General features: G+C 41.6%; 1 protein-coding gene across 7 annotated transcripts in view; it reads right to left on the bottom strand.

Moving 5' to 3' along the window:
• The window catches only part of LOC124158639 (carboxypeptidase M-like), a 123,964-nt gene that overhangs the window by 25,268 nt on the left and 77,081 nt on the right, over nucleotides 1-21,615 (bottom strand). For 5 of the 7 annotated variants that reach the window (XM_046533835.1, XM_046533830.1, XM_046533832.1 and 2 more), the window contains 3 exons: nucleotides 12,656-12,890; nucleotides 8,124-8,308; nucleotides 4,061-4,194 (listed from right to left, as the gene is read on the bottom strand). In XM_046533835.1, coding sequence (XP_046389791.1) covers nucleotides 4,061-4,194; nucleotides 8,124-8,308; nucleotides 12,656-12,882 — 546 coding nt within the window. In that variant the 5' untranslated portion in view covers nucleotides 12,883-12,890. Of the gene's footprint in view, nucleotides 1-4,060; nucleotides 4,195-8,123; nucleotides 8,309-12,655; nucleotides 12,891-21,615 lie in introns of those variants that run through there. The other 2 variants (XM_046533831.1, XM_046533834.1) reach the window with 1 other exon arrangement.

Below are 21,615 nucleotides of genomic sequence, written 5' to 3'. Positions count from 1 at the left end.
TAACTAGGAATATGCTTTGGGAGCGGATGGGGTGGCAACCCCTCCAGGCAACACCTGGGAAAAGTTTTGTAAAATTACATTCCAGGAAATGCATTTTACATCATTTTGGCACTAAAAATTTAACTTGAAGCAGATGCAGTGATTACATTTCAAAATTAGACAATAATTTTAAATAACTTTTTTATTTCTCTGAGGCATTGTCAGGGATCTATCCCCTCATCCCCTCCATAGCTACTACGCCACTGCTTCTCACCATTCAAAATTTGGTACCTTAAGGCTGCATTGACTGCCATTCTAATAATTGGTTGGCCTCGCATTTGTTTCCCTAACAAAGAAATCGAAGGTAAAGCATATTTCAATGAATAATTATTGTCTGCAATAGTAATCCTAAATGTATGATTTCATAAAAAATCATAGTAGTTTTCTAGCTCCAGGGTATGTTCATTTGAAAACCAATCATCCATCTTTGAAAGCATTCACTCCACTTTTTAGCACTGCCATTCTCTTCAAACGTCGTTTTTATGCTTCCATTGATAAATAGGTGAGCATTCAGTTACATTCCACCCTTTCAGAATATGCTGATAAACCTTCCACCCATTTTTTCATATAGGCGCCTTTTCTATTTCTTACTTTTTTATTAGATAATCATATTTGTTATTCATATGTGTAAATCTAATGCTGCCATCAGGCAAATTGTAGCAATATGTAATAATAGCAATAATAACTAACTTGCCGGCACGTATATGCCCAGGTATGTATCCTAAAAATACTGCAACCATCATTACTTACCTCGCAATAAGCCCTTTCGTCTCAAATAACTCTTCAGTCACATTTTTTTACGACTGGTACAAATAAAACATAACCTTGTGTACTCTATTTCAAAACTCATGGTGGCTAGACTTCACTGAGTGAGTAGCCAAAACAATATTTTAGCTCTGTGCCATCAAAAAGTGTCGTAAGATAAAGAAAATATATTTGTAATGAACTGAGGAGTAGTAGAAGAGAATAGAAGCCTCATGAAAACCTTGACAAGCAGACGGAACAACCTTGTAGACCTTATCTTGAGACATGATGGTCTGATGAAGACAATCGTTGCGGGACATGTATATGGCAAGAACGGAAAACGAAGACCCTGAATAAAATATATGGAGCAGGTAAAGAAGGATGCGAAAGAGAAGAAATACGTAGGTGTGAAAATATTAGCTGATGGGGCAGTTAGGCGGAGAGCTTCGTCAAACCAATCTTAGGATTGCTGTCAAAACAATCTTAGGATTGCTGATGATAACGTACATTATGCACGTATGCGGGCTGAATTTGTGGACTGCCGTGGAGAAGATAAGTACAATAATAATCTTGGCAGGAAAGCGACGATCAGCCGCCATACATTTTGAAAAGGGGTCATTCCTCAACACATACTGCCAGCATCCAGCAAGAACGGATAACCGCAAGAGATAAAATAATTAACCAGCACATGAGGGTAAACATTTGTGGTTCGCTGTATGAGAAATACACAACAGAGAAAAGGTCAGTTACTACGCTCATCACCACATTCGCAAGTGGGTCAATGACGTCACCTAGGTACTCCCTCCCGTTCCACAGTGGCGTCTTACAATGAACCAAAGTCGAGATTCTATGGTCATAATTTTGCTATTTTTCAAGAACTGTCAATTAGGGAACAATTCCGTGCATACCATTTGCGAAGGACTTATCAAATTATTGAATACGCGATTATCTACGGGAGCTGAAAGATGCTGTTCTCACGGAAGAATTCACGGTGTTCGCTGCAAGTTTTCTATCTCGAAATAGATGAATGTATACTTTGAAGGCGTATTGACCGATTTCGACGTTTTGCCACGGAAATTTTCACCGAAGCTAAGTAATTTTTTCGCGTAGGTTATAATTTAAAAATATTTTACAATTAATCACTCGTAAACTTACTTAATAAATGGTGGTACAATTCACATTAAAGCTATATTTACGGCCGAATATCGTATACAAGTAACAAGAATCGCGTCGAACCGTGCTGATTCTTGCGTGAAAGCGGTTGTTAAGGCCTGGTTACACGATGCATTAAAACGCACGGGTTAATGCCTAAATGTATGAACGCGAGAATGAACGCCAAAATGCACCGTGTAGCCACCAAACTTGTGCGAATGCATGCACAGAAAATAGAAACTGTTCTAATTTGGTTCATGCATTCGCGCATGTTCCGTTCCGATCCACCAAAATCATTCAGGCAAATTACATTAACTTGTACGTGTTAATGTACCGTGTAACCAGGCCTTTAGAGTATAATGCTAAATATGAGATATAGGTACCTTCCACTCAACCGGTCTTCTTCGGTAACGCATTACTCGCAGGGCAGGGCAGTCCTGGGCAGTATTTGACTGTATCTCATATTCAAAAATTGTATCTCAATATTTTCTCAGAATATTTTTTTAATACAGGAAAGTGGCTGAAAAATATCAACTCCATTTTCCCTGACAATTTCAATTAGATTAAACTAATACGTCCACAAAAAACAGCATGCGACCGATTGAGAGGGATGTCCTCTTTAGAGTTAAAAGGAGTCGTAGGCCCGAAATTTCCCAAATAATGCAATAGCGGCAGTCTGGAAGCGAGCGGAGCTCCAACTCACTATCACAACATGTTAAGTTAGCCATTGATGATGCTGAGATCGTTGCATTTATGAAGCTAAATTTGTTCATTGTCCATCGATTTAGAAAGATTAAATGGCTCTTCAGTTGGAGATGGAAACAAAACAAAACTTAAAAAAAGGTTTAACTCTTCAATCTCTCGCGCATACCCAGGCTTCTAGTGCACACCAACGAGTAACACTAAAGACAATTATATGCACCTGATTAATACAAAAAACCTACGTACACCCTCAGAGTAAATATTTTTATAAGAGCTATCAAGGTGGCTGTGAAGTAACCAAAATTTGTGTCCAGCATAGATGCTTCTTCAATGATACCTAGAATACGTTAACAAAATGCTAATGAATAGATTTTATTAAAATCTTGACATTTATCCTTTTTCTTGGATATCAAATGCAATGAATATATCATTTCTTTAAAAAAAAAACCTTAAACGCTACCTTCATGATTAAAAATTAGACCCATCAGAAACACCATGTAATCTGGTATTTTTCCGTTTCAATCTTGCGATAATTTCCCCCGGGTCTCATATTGGGTCAGTAAATCCGCTTCCGACCGAATCGGTAATCGAAACGTCGACGGAGAGGGAGTTATTCAACCGGAGGGAAACCCGAGAAAAGTCCACTCAATAGATCCGCCAGAAAATCACAAGGTGTTTCAATCTTACTAACACGACTAAAAGCCGAAAATCAGTATATACCCTCAGTGCGCACCAAGATAAAGATTGTAAAACGCACTGTTGGCGTTTGATTCCTTAAATAATAATAATAATAAAATAATTGTTTATTTTTCCGTCAAATAATGTAAACAACTTCATTAACATCGAATCAGTAGCGGATACAGAAAAAAAACTCCGGGGGGGGGGGGGGGCGCAAAAGATACCTTGAGTTACCTTTACTTTTATCGTAATGACATTTAATCAAGTCAAATGCGAAGTTTAAGAAGTTTTTAATTAAAGTTATTACGTAAAAATACAAGACAATTCCATATTATGATATAAAAAAGTTAAAAAATTGTGGTTCAGCAATGTTTGACAATACGGGCGGCCCCACAAGGGGGGTGGGCGCCCCCCATCTGTATCCGCCACTGCATTGAATAAGATTGAGGTAGTCTTTAAGATTATTCCTGAGATAAGACTACCTTCAAAAACAAAAACATGCGTTACCCAGACAAAAAAACTGAACAAAACACTATGCGTAAATGACTTGATAGAATACAGTATTTAATGGACAGCAACGTGAGATAAAAATACCACTATGCGCAATCATACCATTCGGCCCTCTTGAGGGCATCGGACTGAGGGAGGGACGGAGTTGGAGGGGACCAACGCCTTGTTTGTGCAATTAAACTGCACAGAGAGCGTTTAAGCAAACAGGGGGAGGGGAATTTCGCTGTGTACTCACGTGGATGAGGTGCAGCATCATCTCGCGGCCGACGGCTTCGTTGCCGTGCATGTTAGCCACGTACTTCACGTCGGGTTTGCCCACCATGTGCTCGTACGGCGACGACGACACCACCATGACCCAGAGGTCGCGACCTGCGTTCGGAAAGGTAAAGAGACCGTATTAGGGGCAGAAACAGATTTTTTTGATGATACACACTAAATTTTTCAGCAATCATTGTCCCTACGTCTCCGTATCCACTTCTGTGTTCATCTTGTAGCGATTTGTAATTGTAATTTCAGAGTAAATTTAATGGCAATACCTTTTGTTAAATTGTGCCTATTGGAGTGATGTTTGAAATGCAAAATGGTTAATGATCGTGTTTTTTAATCATGATTACTGGAGGAATTTGGTAGAGAGAAATAGTTAATTTTCTAGTGTTCTTTCATTTCAGATTTGATGCCAGGATATTGAAGGAAACGAGGCCAACGTATACAATTTTGCGTTGTCACCTGACTTTCAATACGTATCAATTACTTAATAATTTCAATCATACATTAACAGGATAGATAATTACAAATACTTCACTTTTTAACAATAAAACCGAGGCATTTTCGTGCACCATTGCCTATGGCGATGGCCATTTTGACGTTTCATTATTGTTCGCATTTTATCACTTTTAGCGAATTTCTGGCTTAAAAATTTAGGCGATGTTTGATTAAGGCTAGAAGCTGCCATTTTCCTGTTACGATACACATGGTCATGTAAGTAATCCGCATTACTCAAAAGTACAAAAAATTTCACTGTTTAGTTTGGACTTTATTCTTTTGTTGATTACTGTTACTGACTTCTTTTGTAAAGAACCGAAATATGTTAATGAGCTGAAAATATCAATAATTGCCTCTATGAAATAAAAAATAGGGGTTAAAAGGAAAAAGCTTGCTATAAAAGGATGAAAATTAATTTTAAAAAGACTTCAATTTTGAAGGCTCAAACAAAAATTGTGGCCAGATATAGAAGTTCCTATTCTTAACTATGTTAACCTTTGTGCTATCCTTTTCCACAGAATATCACCACATATCTTGAGAAATGACTTTGATCCATATCACACCTGTCTTTCACGGAGTAAAATTATTTATACTTTCACAATTTTATAAAGTGAAACAAAAAATTAAAAGCACAAATATCAGGCCTGAGTTTTATGTCTCCCATCTACTCCAATTAGGGGTACATACTGGGTTGTCTCCCCCAAAATCGGAAAACTCTTAATACTAAAGCTATCCAGAGCTTATGTCTATTAACGCTATCATATTACGTCCTATTCATCTACTAGTACTAAAGCGCTGGCTTATCATTTATTACATACATATTTTAAATATATGATATCACGGGGCTCCTTAATTGCAATTACCTCACCTATCCTTGCAATGATCTAGGCTTCGAAACCACGCACATAATATATATTCGCTGATGTATCATACTTTCTTGATAGCATTTCTTCGACACTCTCCAACAATTTCTCGCATTTTTCGCGATTAACCCATCAAATAGAATACCGAAATCTGCAACAAGATGTTTACTCGTCCAGAAAGCCTTCAAAATACACTTCAATGACGTTCCTAAGATTACGGTATTTATCATTCTCAGTATAACCTCCAATGAATTTAAAATGGTTATATTTTCATCGCTTTTGTTTACGGAAATCTTATTATATTTTGCGATTATAGCTTACTTACTAATATCTATATTTTGATTGATGTGTACGAGATTCTCTTTTTATATTTTGAGGCCTTGTATTTCTGCCCTAAGATTGGTGTTCGATGCCGTGATTTTTTGTCCTTTCACTCGGTCAGAAGACCTTCTAATGTTTTTCAGATTTATTCAAATCACGTCATTCAAATAATCTGGAACATTTTGGCAATTATATTTGCGCATTGCCCTTAATATTTTGGTATCGCTTAACCTTTTCTCCGCCTGATAGCATTTAACCGTGACCTATATAGTGCCCTCACTCCTCCATCCTCTTGTAGTGGCTCCATTACGTCTTTGAATTTCTTCTATCCTCTGCCCCAATTCATGTTTAGCATTTAAACTTACATCTTACTTTTATTTCATTTTACTAAACATTAACTCCTAGAGAATAATTTAGGTGACCAACAAAGGAAGTTAGTTCGCGACTTTCGAGACTGTTCAAAATAAATAATTTTCGCGTTCGTTATTTTAAATAGTTTTGCTATCAAGGAGAAAATATAACGGGGATTAGAATCATTATTAAATAAAAGATTAGAATCAAAATTATGGTAGACAAAATGCGAAGGATTCAATCCTTACATTTGTAGTCGATACTTTTTCTAGCTTTTTTAGCCAAACGCAGCGCCATTTTCATGTAACCAACGTGGTTTCACTTCAATTACGACATTCATTAGGTAATAAAACAAAAACGGAGAAAGGATATGATTTTATCACGATTGTAAAGATACAGCGAGCTTTAACGGCATATTTTGGGACAAATCAATATTTTCCGTAGACTTAGAAGAGTTTCGTCTAAGAAACCTGTATAAAATTTCTGTTACTCAAACGCACTATCCAGAAAACAAAGCAATGAAAGTCAAATTCTTGGGGCCGGAAGTCTATAAAGTCAAATAAGAAGAGAATATTTGGAAAAGTTCACAAAAATGGCAAATACTCCGTTTCTCGGTCCAATTTCATAAGTATATTGCTTCCTTTCCCTTATGACTCAGTAGATCCCCCGATTGCATAGATTCCTTATTATATTCCTATTTTGCGCACTCTCATCTTCCAAATATTGCTCTATTTCCTTATTTTCGACGCACTTTTATCTACTAGCAACTAGCAACTCCTTTCATTTCCCCGTGTATATTTTCCACATTCCAATTCTTCACTCTTTATTCATTTTCGGCGCGGCGTAGGGCCGATGTAATGTAGAAGCTCGCCACCAACACGAGGCTTGCCTTTAGACACCACGGGAGCCACGGCTTAATACCTCAAAGCCTCCATCTGACGCCATGGATACTGGGTAATCTCAAGGGCTTACGAGGCGCAAACAGGAGGGAAGGAGTCAAGGGTGTTTGAACCTGCTCCCAACCCCAGGAGCTAACATAAAGTAAAAATAAGAAAATAAGGAATAATCTGCATGAAATATCTTCATTATTCAAAGTCCTCCTAGTCATATTTAATTCGCCATCAAAATCATGCGATATTGTTATCCAAAATTCTTTGAGAGGAAAATCATATAAGCCCTAAACTTAAGCTTTGGTAATTTATCACTAATAAAAGAATTAAAATGATTATATCGCCGAGGGTCAAATGTATGACAAGAACGGAAAAGAAAGGCCTCGAATAAATTGTACGGAACAGGTAAATGAGGATTTGGGAAAGAAGAAATACGCAGAGGCGAAAAGATTAGCTGGCAAGAGAATTGAGTTGAGAGCTGCGGCAAACCTATCTTAGGATTTTTGACCAGCCATAACGATAAAAAATACTAAATTGTTTTCCATCGTTGAATTATTAGAATTATTGAGTTTAGTCAATTTTATTCACTTTTTTCGACTGTTAACAGCCAGGCTGCTATGGCCCCCGAGTAGAAGCGCTCAACACCTGACCGAGTAGTTAGTTGTGCTCTGATGTCTCATCGATACATTCATGTCCAAGTGGATAACTAACGTTAAATTCGCATCCAGTAACCACACCGCTCATCTTGCAGCCACGTGAAAGCAGCTCTACCACCGCCCCTGCTGAGAGGCACTGTCCGGCAGCCCCAACGAGAATCTACGGAAAAATGCTTCAGGTTTCTCCTTTGCTGTATTGTGAAATTACCCTCTATTTAATGTGGGATTATGACGTACTTCATACAGTCCACCTAATTCTTTTAACCCCACAATGGTAATTAAAAAAAGCTTTGGTAAATCATCACTTCGTCCACCGCGCTGATATGCCACACGCAATACTCCTTCCCCGTAATCCATATTTCTGGAGTAAGCCATGTTTTAACCATAAAAATGTATACATGTTTCGCCTAGGCAGTCATCACTTGAATGAGACCGCTTCGATCACACTCGCTCACCTTGCACGGACTTTCCGATGGAGTAGAGCGCCGTGAGGTGCGGGAAGCGTGAGCTGGTGGCGCGAAGGAACCTCGTGAGGGCGTCGTAGTTGTGGTAGGTGAAGTCCAGGTCGAAGCCGGAACCGCCGCCAAGGGAGGCATCGTCCGCCTGCGGCCGACCTGCGTCCCCAGAGAACGGCCGGTACCTGCGGAAAAAAACAAAAGCCTCTCTGCAATCGATGCCAGTCGACAATCAAATGCAGTACACCGGGGGCGTAGCCAGGACGTGTTGGGGGGCATGACCCGGGAGTTGAATGGGGCGGAAACCCCCTCTTGAGAAAATGTGAACGTTTTATCTTTATAAATCACAATTTATACTATTTTTGCCCTTAAAATTATACAGTTGATTGGTCGTCGGGAAGTTGTTTTGCTAAAACAAATTGGTGGAGTAGAATACATTTGTGTTAAATAAATTATTTGGTTTGGAGGGGGTAAGTGCCCCCTGTTCCCCCAGGCTACGCCACTGCAGTAGACCCTCGCTTTATAATAATAATCCTTCCCGGGGGACCCATCTCCAAGAAAATTCTAACGTATGTCGAATCTGTATTCTTCCCCATCGAGGTAGAAGCTGTCAGAGTACCATAACATATCAGTGTTGCCATATCAAAAATATGATACGTAAAAAAATAAGGCATATAATCACATTACTGACGATATGCTTTGCGAGTGGAAAAAAATCGGAGAAATGTGAAATTTTAAAAGGAGCGAGTGAAATCAGATCAGAACGTGCGCCAAATACATCGCATGCCGAACTCATCCTAAAGTGGGGGTCTACTTAATATGGAAAACACCGTTCCTCACGGCGAAATATTTGAACCACTAAGTCCAGCCTCAATGCGTGTGCTAGAAACAAATGTAAAAAAAGACGAACTCCTAGCCTCACGCATACATACGACTTTAAAGTAATAAACATCAATATTAGGGTAATCTAACCTGATAATGATGCTCCTCATGCATGGAATCGATTTCTGACGTCACATGGGTTTCTAATCGATACACCACGCAGTTTAAATGCGCTGTTTAGAGTATTTTACATTAACATCCAATTCATTTTTAAATGCAGACTACAAAAGATATTAGCGAAATGTGTAGTTTCAGCCTAAAATATATTTTTTTTAATCTGGCGCAATGAGATTCTGAGAAACAAACTTGAGCAACCTCCAGTAGTGAAGTTCGGAGTCAAAACAAGCGGGAGAGCTAAATAAAACAAATCAAAATAAACTGCTACGAAGAAAGGCGTGTTAATTCACCGCTTGACTACCCAGAAAAAAAAACTCGCACAATGCCTTTCAGATCAGTAGCGCCGGACGTAAGATTGAGAAATCACTCCTAATTGCAATAAAAATTACAGAAGTTCATTCATTATCCATAGTGTATTTTTTGCACTCCGCAAATGATTAGACTAAGAAAAATCTGCCAACAAAGCACGATGTTTAAGACGGAGGTAGCCTACCTTTTCGTACCCATGAACCGCATGTTCACATTGATATTTTCGCATAAATTAATAATAATTCATGAAATAAGTATGAGTAATAACATGTCATATATAATATTGTTTAATATACATAATTTATAATAAATATTCACAATAAAATAAATTAGTAATAATCTAAAGAGTTTAAATTATAATCACTCTCTCTCCAATCTTTTTTTTCGTTTCCAGTAAAAACATAAATTGCTTGTACTTTTGAGAGCCGGAAAACATAGTTCTCATTCAAGGAAATAATCGACCAACTAACAAATAAATAACCAACGGCGTACCTTCACGAAGTCACCGCAAGAGCAATTACAGTGCGAACATTCAACACTTATTCGGCTGGGGAAAAATATGCCGTGGGTTTTCATGTGATGGAGATTCGGAAGATAGAGGTTCGAATCCCAGCTAAAGGAAATAATTTTTCGTCCGTGGAATTTCCGCGAAACATAGGTTCAGATGCCGAATACGAAACTCTGACCGCGATTTTCATACCCCTGGTTTGTGGGATTGTTACTCCCCGCCTAGGGCTCATCCACAGAACGAACGTATAAAATCAAAACGACTCTATCAAAGACTTGAAAGGTATCTGACACGTGGTTGTGACTCGGATCAGTGGCGTAGCCAGGGGGGGGGGTCCGAGTGATCCGGACCCACCCCCAGAAATGTAAAAACACAATTATTTTCTTTCATAAAATAAAACAAAATGATAAAATATCTTGAATTTAAAAAAAATTCTTTTACAAATTAAGTTTTTTCGATTATTAAAAGTGTTAAAATTAGTTTAAAACCCATTACTTAGTACTCTGTTTTTCAAAAAAATTTCCCCCCTGGTTTTGGACCTCCCTCAAACGAATTTCCTGGCTAAGACACTGACTCGGATACATTTTCTCATGCCCACTGCAATTAGTTACCTCACTCTTCCTGTCAGAAGTACTTTATCATGCAGCTCAAGGACTACGCGAACGATACAAACATGGGCTACCAAAACAAGTACAAGAATTAATAGCTCTGCGTCTAAAAAGAGATACTCTCTCCTGCACTCTTCCATATTCCACGGCAGAGGAAGATATAATTATGTCGTTCGATCGCAACCCAATTTCAGCTTCTTAGAGTGAAATAATTATTTCTATTAAATTATTTAAACTAAAATGGTTTAGGGTATTGTTTTCAAGGAAACTATCAGTTATATGTCAACTATCCCCATGCTAGAATTATTAAATAAAACCCGTACAGAGTAAAATATTACCAACTCGAGACTGATGGGAGTGAAATTAGGGCACGAGTTATAAGAAAGACAGAGAATAATTTACACTCATTACGTCATAAGGAAAAGGCCTAGTTACATCCCACTGAGCTTCGTGATTACTGAGTACTCAATTTGCCACGAGAAAGACGTAATTAAAGAACTATCGCGGGTTTTTCCGGCTACGCTATCATAGGAAGGTGAGATTACACATTCACTCATACGACACCACCCATTGTCAACTAATATTCATTCTGGTCTCTTCATGCACTCTCCAGTTTCCGGGTGGGAAAATATTTACGATTAACTGTTTAATTAATTAATAAGATTAACTGTTGGTGATGTTTTTTTCGGGTACAACTGAATCTGTTTGTTGCCCAATCTTTCGTGGCCGTAACTGGTCACTTTTTCTTAGAGAAATAAAAAGTGATGATGATTAAAAACTTTTGGGCTATTTAGCCGCGTCAATTCTTGGGTGGCCTCAACGTTTCCCGACCGATGCTGGTCGCATTATAAAGGGATTATGTCATCCCTTGAAAAGGTGACCAGCATCGGTCGGGAAACGTTGGAGCCACCCAAGAATTGACACGGCGACATAGCCCAAAAGTTTTTAATCATAATGACGAGCACCCGCGAAAGTTTTAACGAAAAAATAAAAAGTGATCAGCAATACCAAGGGGGAGGATTCGGGGGCTCCTGTCCTCCCTCGAATTTTTACCCACGTGGCGACTACCCGCTATACATTTGCTGAAGAGATCAAAACCTCAGAGGCACCTACCCTCTGACACCCTTCTGCATAGTTAATTTTCATAATGACTGCCAATAATGAACGATGAATTTTAACTTTATCAGAAATATTCAAATGAAATACTCAGCTGATTTAATGAAATGTACAGTTTCCCAACTCGTGCGAATTGACATCAAAATACCAGTATAGGTATCCCGCATGCCATCCTAGCTTTCCCCCACCCTAAAGCAGAGTTTTGACTGCGTACTTGAAACATGTTAAATGGCTCGGGGTGAGAGTAAAATATACTCCACTGTACATATAAAATCCATGGTTTGCGAGTTTTATATGATAAATTAAAAAATAAACTTTGTTATATTCCACACAGTATTTGTTAAAAAAAAACTCTACCAGTTTCGATCTCTTTAGGTGATTGTCAAGAGGTAAAAAAAGCTTTTATCTCATGATGTTACCTGAAAAGATCGAAGCCGGTAGAGTTTTCTTTTAAATAAATACTATGAGGAATATAACAGTTCAACAATGCTTCAGTTCTGCGAATAATAACAATATCATAAAATATACAACACTTTTACAAAATAACAAATACAAATTCGTGGAGCTGCTTAGGCTAGCGCCTATTCAGCATTACTGGGTTTGAACACTAATACGGTAGTGGTTTTGGCCCGGCATTCACCCAAGGGAGGGCGAAAAATCCGTAAAAGTAGGTACCGTCAGAAGTTTTTTTTTGAATTTATCATACTCTCCTGGCCCTTCGATCTCCTTACCCACATCATCAAGGCTAATATTATCAAAAAATGAGCTCGCCTAAGTACAACAAACATTAATTCGTTCATTCGCCCACAAATATGAACCCAATATATATTGGGTAATGGTTCTCATGCTGGTGGGTATATATGCCACCTCTTTAGCGGTTTTGATCGTGCGCTTTTACTTTTAAGGGGAGAAATGGCACAAGTTTAAGGGACCAGTATTTGGTACATTTCCAGTGCAAGTGAAGGAACGGCGTACAAAGAGGGAGCACTCACCCGCCGATGGTGGCGTGGGGCGGGGGTCGGCCGCCGGCCCTGTCCTCGCCGACATCCTGAGCGGCAGCGCTCGAGGAGGTCATGACCCGGCCGGCGGGGGCCTCGCGGTCCTCCTCGAACACGACGGCGTCATCCTCTTCGGGTGCATCCGGCTGCGGGAGGGCGCTGGAGGACGCTAACGCAACGGCCAGGCCGAGCGCCAGCCACCACGTGACCGCTCTCCTCATCGTACCTGCTGGAGAAAAGACGATCGGTCAGAAAAGAAAATAGGGAGACGCCAACTATTACTCACACGTATTAATGAAATAAATGCCATCAGTTTACAGAAGGATATCCCAAATGTAGGAATACATGTCGCAAGTTGCAACATTGATAAAAACTGTGGGGATTTTGTTATGATCCAAAGATAGAGGAGAAGGTCCAAATTCAGGCTAGGGTCTAAATACGGGCTAGTCTCTGTTGTGAAGCCGCAGGGTGTCGCACCTTGTCGGGAATGGCATGACCTAGGTCCCCTAGGTCCCACTGAACAGCAACGAAGAGTTGGCGGCCATTAGTCAACGTGCTCAGAAGCTGTGCGTAAAAAATCGTCGATTGTCGTGTTTTTCTACCATCAAACTTTTAGCAGGTATGTACAATATATTTTTTTACCATTAGCCAGTAAGCTATAAATGATGTTTGGCAGCAGGGTTGTGTTTACGTTGAGTTGGTGAACGGTTTCAATGCTTCGTTCATCCTTCTACGTCATACCGGTAATGGCCGCCGTGATTATTTTGTAAAATGTGGTTTGGTCTAAAAACGGGCTACCTCTCCGGAGTAGCCCATATTTGGACCAGACATCGTTTCAATTAACCTAAAAAATATGTGCCTAATTACAATGTAGCTACTATTTATTTAAGTAATTGTTATTATGCCATTTAATGAACTAAAGGAACAGCATTGCTAAAGTTTTATTGGCTTTCAATCATTAACTCAGCATTTATATACCTAGTTGAATGTTCTGGAAATAAATTTTTCCCCTTTCTGATGCACAAAGGTTAAGAAAAGACTTCGCTGTTTCACAAAATAAAATATATTTGCGACCGGTTTCGATACAACGTATCATCATCTGGCAATTACAAGTATCAGTACATAGAATTTATACCCTTGAAGGCGTTAGAGGGGCGGTAGAGTGGAGGTAGAGAAAGGGGGGAACTTCGGAGTACCTACTATTGGATGCAATTAGTTTGATTCTGTTTAGCTCCTTCATCCTGTTGTAATTCTACAATGGAATCAATCATAGTTGGTGAAGATTACAATGTATTGCAGATAGTTTGTGAGAGAAGTGGCGACACCACAGTGGCTCTCACAAACTATCAGCAATACATTGTAATCTTCACAGACTATGATTGATTCCATTGTCGAATTACAACAGGATGAAGGAGCTAAACACAATCAAACTAATTGCATCCAATAGTAGGTACTCCGATGTTCCCCCCTTCCTCCACCTCCACTCTACCGCCCCTCTAACGCCTTCAAGGGTATTAATTCTATGTACTGATACTTGTAATTGCCAGATGATGATACGCTGTATCGAAACCGGTCGCAAATATGTTTTATTTTGTGAAACAGCGAAGTCTTTTCTTAACCTTTGTGCATCATGAAGGAGTTTCACCAAGTTACGCCAACCACCATCGCATTTTTCCCCTTTCCTTTTTGTAGCATGCCAAGAAAGAAACCCAAGTATGTGCCCAAAGGTATAAGGAAGTCATGGGACAAGGATAAAATGGAACAGGCTATTGTGGCAGTGCGAGAGAAGAAGATGGGAACCCTCAAAGCTGCTAAAGTATTCGGTGTACCACGAACAACTTTGCAATCCTTGAGTAAAAGAACTGACTTGACTCCCGTAAGTGCCTGTAACATTAAACTAGGTCGACCCAGTTATTTAGGGCCTGAGTTAGAAGAAGAGCTCGTTTCATACCTGATAGTGATGGAAAAGTCATTTTTTGGTTGTACTCTGAAAGATTTAAAGCGCATTGCGTTTTCCTTGGCTGAGCGGAATGGAATTGAAAGTCCGTTCAAAAACGAGGAAGCAGGAAGGAGCTGGGTGGATCTTTTTCTTAACCGTCACAGTGATAGACTATCTCTTCGTAAACCATGCGGTACATCTTATGCTCGCGCTTTGGGATTCAATAAGGAGAATGTTGACCATTTTTTCAACTTGCTAGATGAGGCTTATGAAAAATATGGTTTCACAGGCGACCGCGTTTTCAATGTGGATGAAACCGGTCTTTCTATCGTCCAAAGCAAGAATCCCTATGTAATTTCAAGAAAAGGGAAAAAACAGATTGCTGCTCTAACATCTGCTGAAAGGGGAGCGACAATTACGATCATAAGCTGCATGAGCGCATCAGGAAATTTTGTCCCTCCCATGGTTATATTCCCCAGGACCAACATGACACAAACTCTAATGAAGAATGCCCCAATTGGAACAATAGGTCGAGCCCATCCTTCAGGATGGGTTCAAAGTAACCTTTTTGAAGAATGGATGAATCATTTCATTGACAGCGTAAAGCCAACTTCTACTTCCCCGGTTCTCCTTATTTTAGATGGCCACTACAGCCATGTTCGCAATCCGGGTGCCATTGATCTTGCCAAAGCAAATAATGTCGTAATGATCTCACTCCCTCCTCACTCGACACACAAGCTCCAACCCCTCGACAAAACGTTCATGGGGCCCCTTAAAACATATTACAGTGAAGAAGCGAGACTTTACATGAAACGTACAGGACTTCCTGTCTCCCCGTACGAAGTTATGGAGCTTTTTAAAAATGCCTATCTTCGTGTTCAGACTGGTGCCATTGCTGCTAGTGGTTTCCGAGAATCCGGCATCTTTCCTATGAACAAAAGTATTTTCACCGATGCAGATTATCTTGAGGCTCAGCAAGATGCAGAAAAATCTTGCAGTTCAGAGCCATCAACTCTACCACAGAGGTTTACTCTCCATATTTGAGATGCAGAACACATGATGAAGTAGCTGTAGTTCCCTCCTCTCCTAATGCAGACAAGGAAGGAGTTCCATCCTCCTCTGATGGAAACCAGGCAGTTGCATCATCCACTCCTCATAGAGACCAGATAGCTCTCCCATCAACCTCTCACAAGAACCAAACATTCTCAACTACTTCGAAGCGTGTTTCCCCATTTGATATTGCTCCTATCAGCACTCTTAAAAAGAAAAAATCAAACCGAGGTCGAAAGTCAGCTAAAGCATCACTGGTTACTGGAACACCTTACCGTGAGGAGCTACAACGGTGCTTGGACCACTGCAAAGTGACGAAAAGAAAGCTTGTGTTTACTGCTGATGGGGTGGGAAAAAGGAAGAAAGAGCAAAAAAGTCAAATTTCAAAGAGCAAGAAGAAAAAAAAATGTTCTCCTTCGCCGAGTTCCTCCGACTCAGAGGACAAGAAACATCCACCCCTGGATGACTCCGATTCGGAATTGGAGATACCACAACCCACCAAAACTACTCAACCAGATGATGCTTCCTGTCTGTTTTGCCAAGGATTGTTTTCCGAAGACAAAAATGGTGAAGAATGGGTACAATGTGTTACATGCCATGGGTGGGCTCACAATGAATGTGCTGGTTGCGAGAGATGTGTAAATGTGATTTTTGTAAGTGAATTTACATTTTATGCTCATATTGTACTGTTTTTATGTGAATTTTACTGTCATTACTGTTTCTTATTAAGATTTTCGAAAAAATTAGGGGTAGCCCATATTTAGACCTCATTTTCAAAATGCAAGTTTTTGCAATTTTTTTTAAATATTGTAAGGTTCAGTATATCGATAGCATCAGGGAAAGGCAGGATTAGTTTAAAGGAAAAACTCCATTACTCAAGCAGGTTTATTGGGCACATCCGCACTCTACAGCCGCCAAACACACTCTCCGCTCTTCGTGGACGCAACTCCGATGGCCGTTCTCATAGCACGCCTCTCCGCGTGATATCTCCTCTATCTTCTCACTCGCGACCACCCAAGAGGCTGCCTTCTGCTGACGCTGCACGGTTCTCACGCATAAGGCGATGGGGAGTGGGGTACGTGACAGGAAGGGTGATAAGACGAGACGCAAACCGCCAATGCAGCGGCCCGTGGGCGGTGGGTGGCGAGAGGTGGAAAAAGGAGGTCACGTCCCATCTTCGTGATACTTACATCACCCTCCCTCCAAACAACATTTAATCCCCCGATTAAATGGGGATGGCCGGAAACTGGAAAAATGCTTAATAAGTGACAATATATACCAAAGAACCAAAAACATCCAAGCAATTGGGATTACCCACACGATACAAAAGAAAAAAAAAAATTAACACTCAGTAATGGTAAATCATGTCCCCAAAATAAAAGAAAAAACATAGCATTCAAGGAATAATGTTTACACAAAAATAAATTCTGAGAGACAATAAAAAATAAACGTGTACAAAACCATCGTGGAATAATAATTACACTTCTACCATTACACAAATCAACAAATTCAGTACATCAACAATAAAAGCACAAACCAAACTATGAAAGTACACTTCAAACGCCACCGTGAAAGAAAGAATTGGGAAGAAAACAAATCATTCAAATATTTCACGCGCCTTTCTCTTTCTCACTTCACTTCTCCTCACTTTCATTTACTTTACGCGATACACAATAAAAATTTCTTCACTTTTCTCAGGATCTCTGACAGCCACGAAAAAGCTCTTCGGGGCAAGGGGGTTGGGAAGGGCAAACAGTTTTATTTTAAATCAGTCACACACTCTGAACATTTCACGCTACAATCACTGGCCTTTGAATTACTTTTCTCGTCTCGGCCGTAAGTCGTAGACACGGGGACCACTCACACCCACTGGGACCTCGTCGGGGGGGGCAGGGGAGGGTAAGGGCGTCTTCTCGTCAATGACGTCTTCTCCAGCTGGCGGCGAGACGTCCTGCCGTCGCGGTCGAGGGCGGAGATGATATGGGGGTCTCCGCGGAAGTGCCGGCGTGTCGACCTTCGCAGGAATGCAGCCTATCTCACGCTCACCGCCCAGATGATGCCGCACTGTTTGTTGACACTCTTCTTCGCCGGCCGCCGAGTTAACACTCGATTCTTCGTTACACTCCGTATTCAAGTCTGGGCTTGATGCTTCCTCTCGAGAGACAGTGGACTCAGGGGGGGAAACTTGAGGGATTTCACCAACACTAGGGGTGGGGGAGGGCTCACTTTGGGAAGGGGGGGCTTCAATTCGCGTATTCGGCGATTCTTGAGGAGGACATGTGGAATTAGTCATATAAGGTAAATTTTTCCTTGGTCTTCCCCTCCCCCTTCTAAACACCTCAGGGTGGAAAATACAGTCAGCTTCTCGCTTTTGTTTTTTGCACGCTCGATCAGCACACGCAAACGGAATTTCGCCAATGCATTCCTCCCATTCACTATCGGATACGGCCTTTCTCGGTCTGCCACGCCGTCTTTCTCCGTGGGGTGGGGGAGGAATCGAAAGATGACTAGGGTGGGGTTTCACTCGATCCTTATGTACGATCACAGTCCTATGCTGAAGCTGCAATTTTAAATTGGAGGGGGAAAGTACTTCTATCACCCTATACGGTCCTTTCCAGGGGCTGTGAAACTTTCGCACTTTGCCCGGTTTAAGAACTGGGTCCGTCAAGTACACATACTCACCCGCGACATAATTTCTCCCCCTTTTAGTGTTTTTTAATCCTTTAGCTTGTTCCTCATGGGCTCTGCGATTATTCCGTTTACAATCTTTCCAAATCACTTGCAGTCTATTTTGTAGCTGGGACACAAAATCGTCCACGGAAACAGGGGCGTTTTTCACGCACTCAAAGGGGGTCTTTAGCCTTTCCCCGAATATCACTTCATGAGGGGAACGACGTACGCTTCTATGCCAGCTTGAATTGTATGCACAGACTGCATAACCTACCCATAAATCCCAGTCATTGTTTTTGCAATTAACATAGTGGGAGATGATCTGAGCTATTGTACGGTGTACTCTCTCGACCCTGCCGTTACATTGGGGGTGGAATGGGGAGGTTTGTAACTTCTCTATGCCCAACAACCGACACACATTCTGGAAGAGTTCCGAGGTAAAATTACTACCCTGATCGGAAAGTATTTTTTCCGGGACACCGAACTTAAGTATCCAATCGCGCACCAGAGTAACGGACACAGATTCCGCGGTTTGATCCCCCAAGGGCGCCATCACCAAATACCGTGAAAAATGATCTATGATGGATAATACGTAACGATTTCCGCGTTCCGTTTTTGGGAGCGGCCCCACGATGTCTAGTGCAATGAATTGGAATGGTCGGTCCGCCTCCGGCAGCGACTGCAATGGCGCCTTTGTCTTCCCATATGGCGACCTACGTAGACATGACACGCACCCCCTGACGTAATCAGTACAGTCTTTCTTCCATCCCGGCCACCAATACTGACCGCCCACGCGATACTTCGTGGAATTTACACCCATGTGCCCAGCGAGCCTATGGTCATGACACTGCGTTAGTATTTGCCTCCTCAAACCAGCAGGAACAACTACTTTGTGCACCCCTTCCTCAATTCGACACAGCAAGCCATCCGCAAATTCAAACTTATTCTTCCCGATCCATCCGATGCACTCTGCGTTTGCTTCTTGCGCCTCCTTTAGATTCAGTTCCTCCTCTGCAGCGACTTTTCTTACCTTGCGGCTCAACCCATCGGCATTCCCATGCAATTTCCCCGGCTTATGACACACCTCGTAATCGTATTCCGACAATTTTAATGTCCAACGAATCAACCGGCTATTAGGATCCTTCAGACTAAATAACCATTTAAGAGCCGCATGATCAGTGATAATGTTAAATTTTCGCCCATATAAGTAACACCTGAAATACCCTACGGCCCAAACGACGGCGAGTAATTCTCGTTCAGTGGCAGAATAATTTTGCTCCGCTTGATTAAGCCTACGAGATGCAAAGGCGACGGGATGTTCTTCTCCACCAATCTCTTGTGATAACACGGCGCCGAGGGCGTGATTACTAGCATCGGTAGACAACGTGAACGGTTTCCGAAAATCAGGATATGCCAGCACAGGGGTGGAAGTTAGAGAGTATTTCAATTGACTCAAAGCAGCCTCGCATTCAGCGTCCCACTCGAATGCCCTCCCCTTTTTAAGAAGATTTGTGAGCGGCTTTGCAATCGACGCGAATCCCTTTACAAATCGCCGATAGTAGTTAGCCAGGCCGAGAAATGACTGCAGCTCTCGGACGTTCGTAGGTGTTGGAAAATCTCGCACCGCTTGAATTTTTTCTGATTCCGGTCGCACCCCTTCACCACTTATCACATGACCCAAATACTTCACGCTGCTTTCCGCAAAATTGCATTTCTCCATTTTTAACGACAACCCAGCGTCACTTAGCCGCTGGAAAACAGAGCGTAACCGGACAACATGATCATCCACCGTGTCACTGAATACGATAATATCGTCTAAATAGACGAGGCAACGTTCCGGCTTAAGGCCTCTAAGTACGCCGTCCATCATCCGCTGAAAACTTCCCGGCGCGTTCCTAAGGCCGAAGGGCATGCGTTTATACTCATACAGGCCACTATCGACAATAAACGCGGTTTTCTCCTGCGAGTCTTTAGCCATGGGTATCTGGTGATAACCACTCGTCATATCCAAAGTAGTGAAATAGCGACACCCCCCTAAATAATCCAAAGTTTCTACTATGTTAGGTAGCGGGTACACGTCAGGAATTGTGACAGCATTAAGTGCCCTAAAGTCTACACAAAAACGGTACGCCGGCTTTCCATCGGTAGACTTTTTTGGAACAATAACAATTGGGCTCGCCTAAGGACTGGAACTAGGGGATATTACCCCAGTTTTTAACTGCTCTTGGACGAATTGTTCAACCAAGGGCTTCTGGTGAAAAGGAATCCGATACGGACGTCGGTATATTGGACGAGCGTCACCAGTAGGAATATGATGTTCGACGAGATTAGTAACAGGGATGGATTCCTTTTCACTAAATAGTCCCCGAAAACTTTCTATTAGTTCCTGAAGAGGTTTCCTTTCCGACTCTGAAAGGTGTGCAAGTTTTTCCGTGAGATCCCACCCCGACTTGTCCTTCTCCGCGCGTCTAATTGCTCTTTCCGGAACTTCACTAATTTCCACACCGTTTGCCGCGGCAATCGTCGTACCTCGACGTATTCTAATTCCCTCGTCACTCCAATTAGACATCATTACTATTACCCGGTTTTCCTCATCCACCCTACTCAGAGTCCGGGCAACGGCACATCCTTCCACTTCAATCAATTTGGGTTCTATCACAACCATTTCTGCGCCCCCTACCGCCGCGCGTGGTACAGTCACTCGAAACCTTTTTTCAGACCGCGGCGGTATGTACTCCTCATCTGAAAGAATTACCATATGGTCCTGGTCCGTAGTGATCCGGAACGCACTAAATGTCTTTTCCGAATGAACATTCTCTACCCCATCAGCCCCGTGCAGCGGAATAACACGCCCGTCTAGTTTCATTGCCCTTTCTGGAAGGTTGATTACACATCCGTATTTACATAGAAAATCTAACCCCAAAATCCCTTCAAAACCGCCCAATGTTTCAACTACTTGCACATTGATTGGATAAACATAACCGCCTATTTCTAAAGACACCGACTTCTCACCATAACTTTTCAGCACCCGCCCCGCGACGCCTCGGATGCGATATTGTGACGGCTTCATCCCGCTCCCTCTACACGATCCCCGCACTAATAATGACACTTGGGCCCCAGTGTCTAACAGAAACGAGCACATTTTCCCTTCAACCACCGCTCGCACGACTAAGTCCTTCACTCCCGCACTCACCTGGATGGCTGGAATCAGCACTTCCTTTACCAGGGGTCGGCGCCGGCGGGACGGTCGACCCCTTTGCCGTTTAAATTGGCCGCCCGGCTCGATGACCCCTTC

The sequence above is a fragment of the Ischnura elegans genome, chromosome 5 (genome assembly GCF_921293095.1).
Source record: "Ischnura elegans chromosome 5, ioIscEleg1.1, whole genome shotgun sequence".
NCBI classification, from domain to species: Eukaryota; Metazoa; Arthropoda; class Insecta; order Odonata; family Coenagrionidae; genus Ischnura; species Ischnura elegans.
This window is presented reverse-complemented; position numbering and strand designations above follow the sequence as displayed.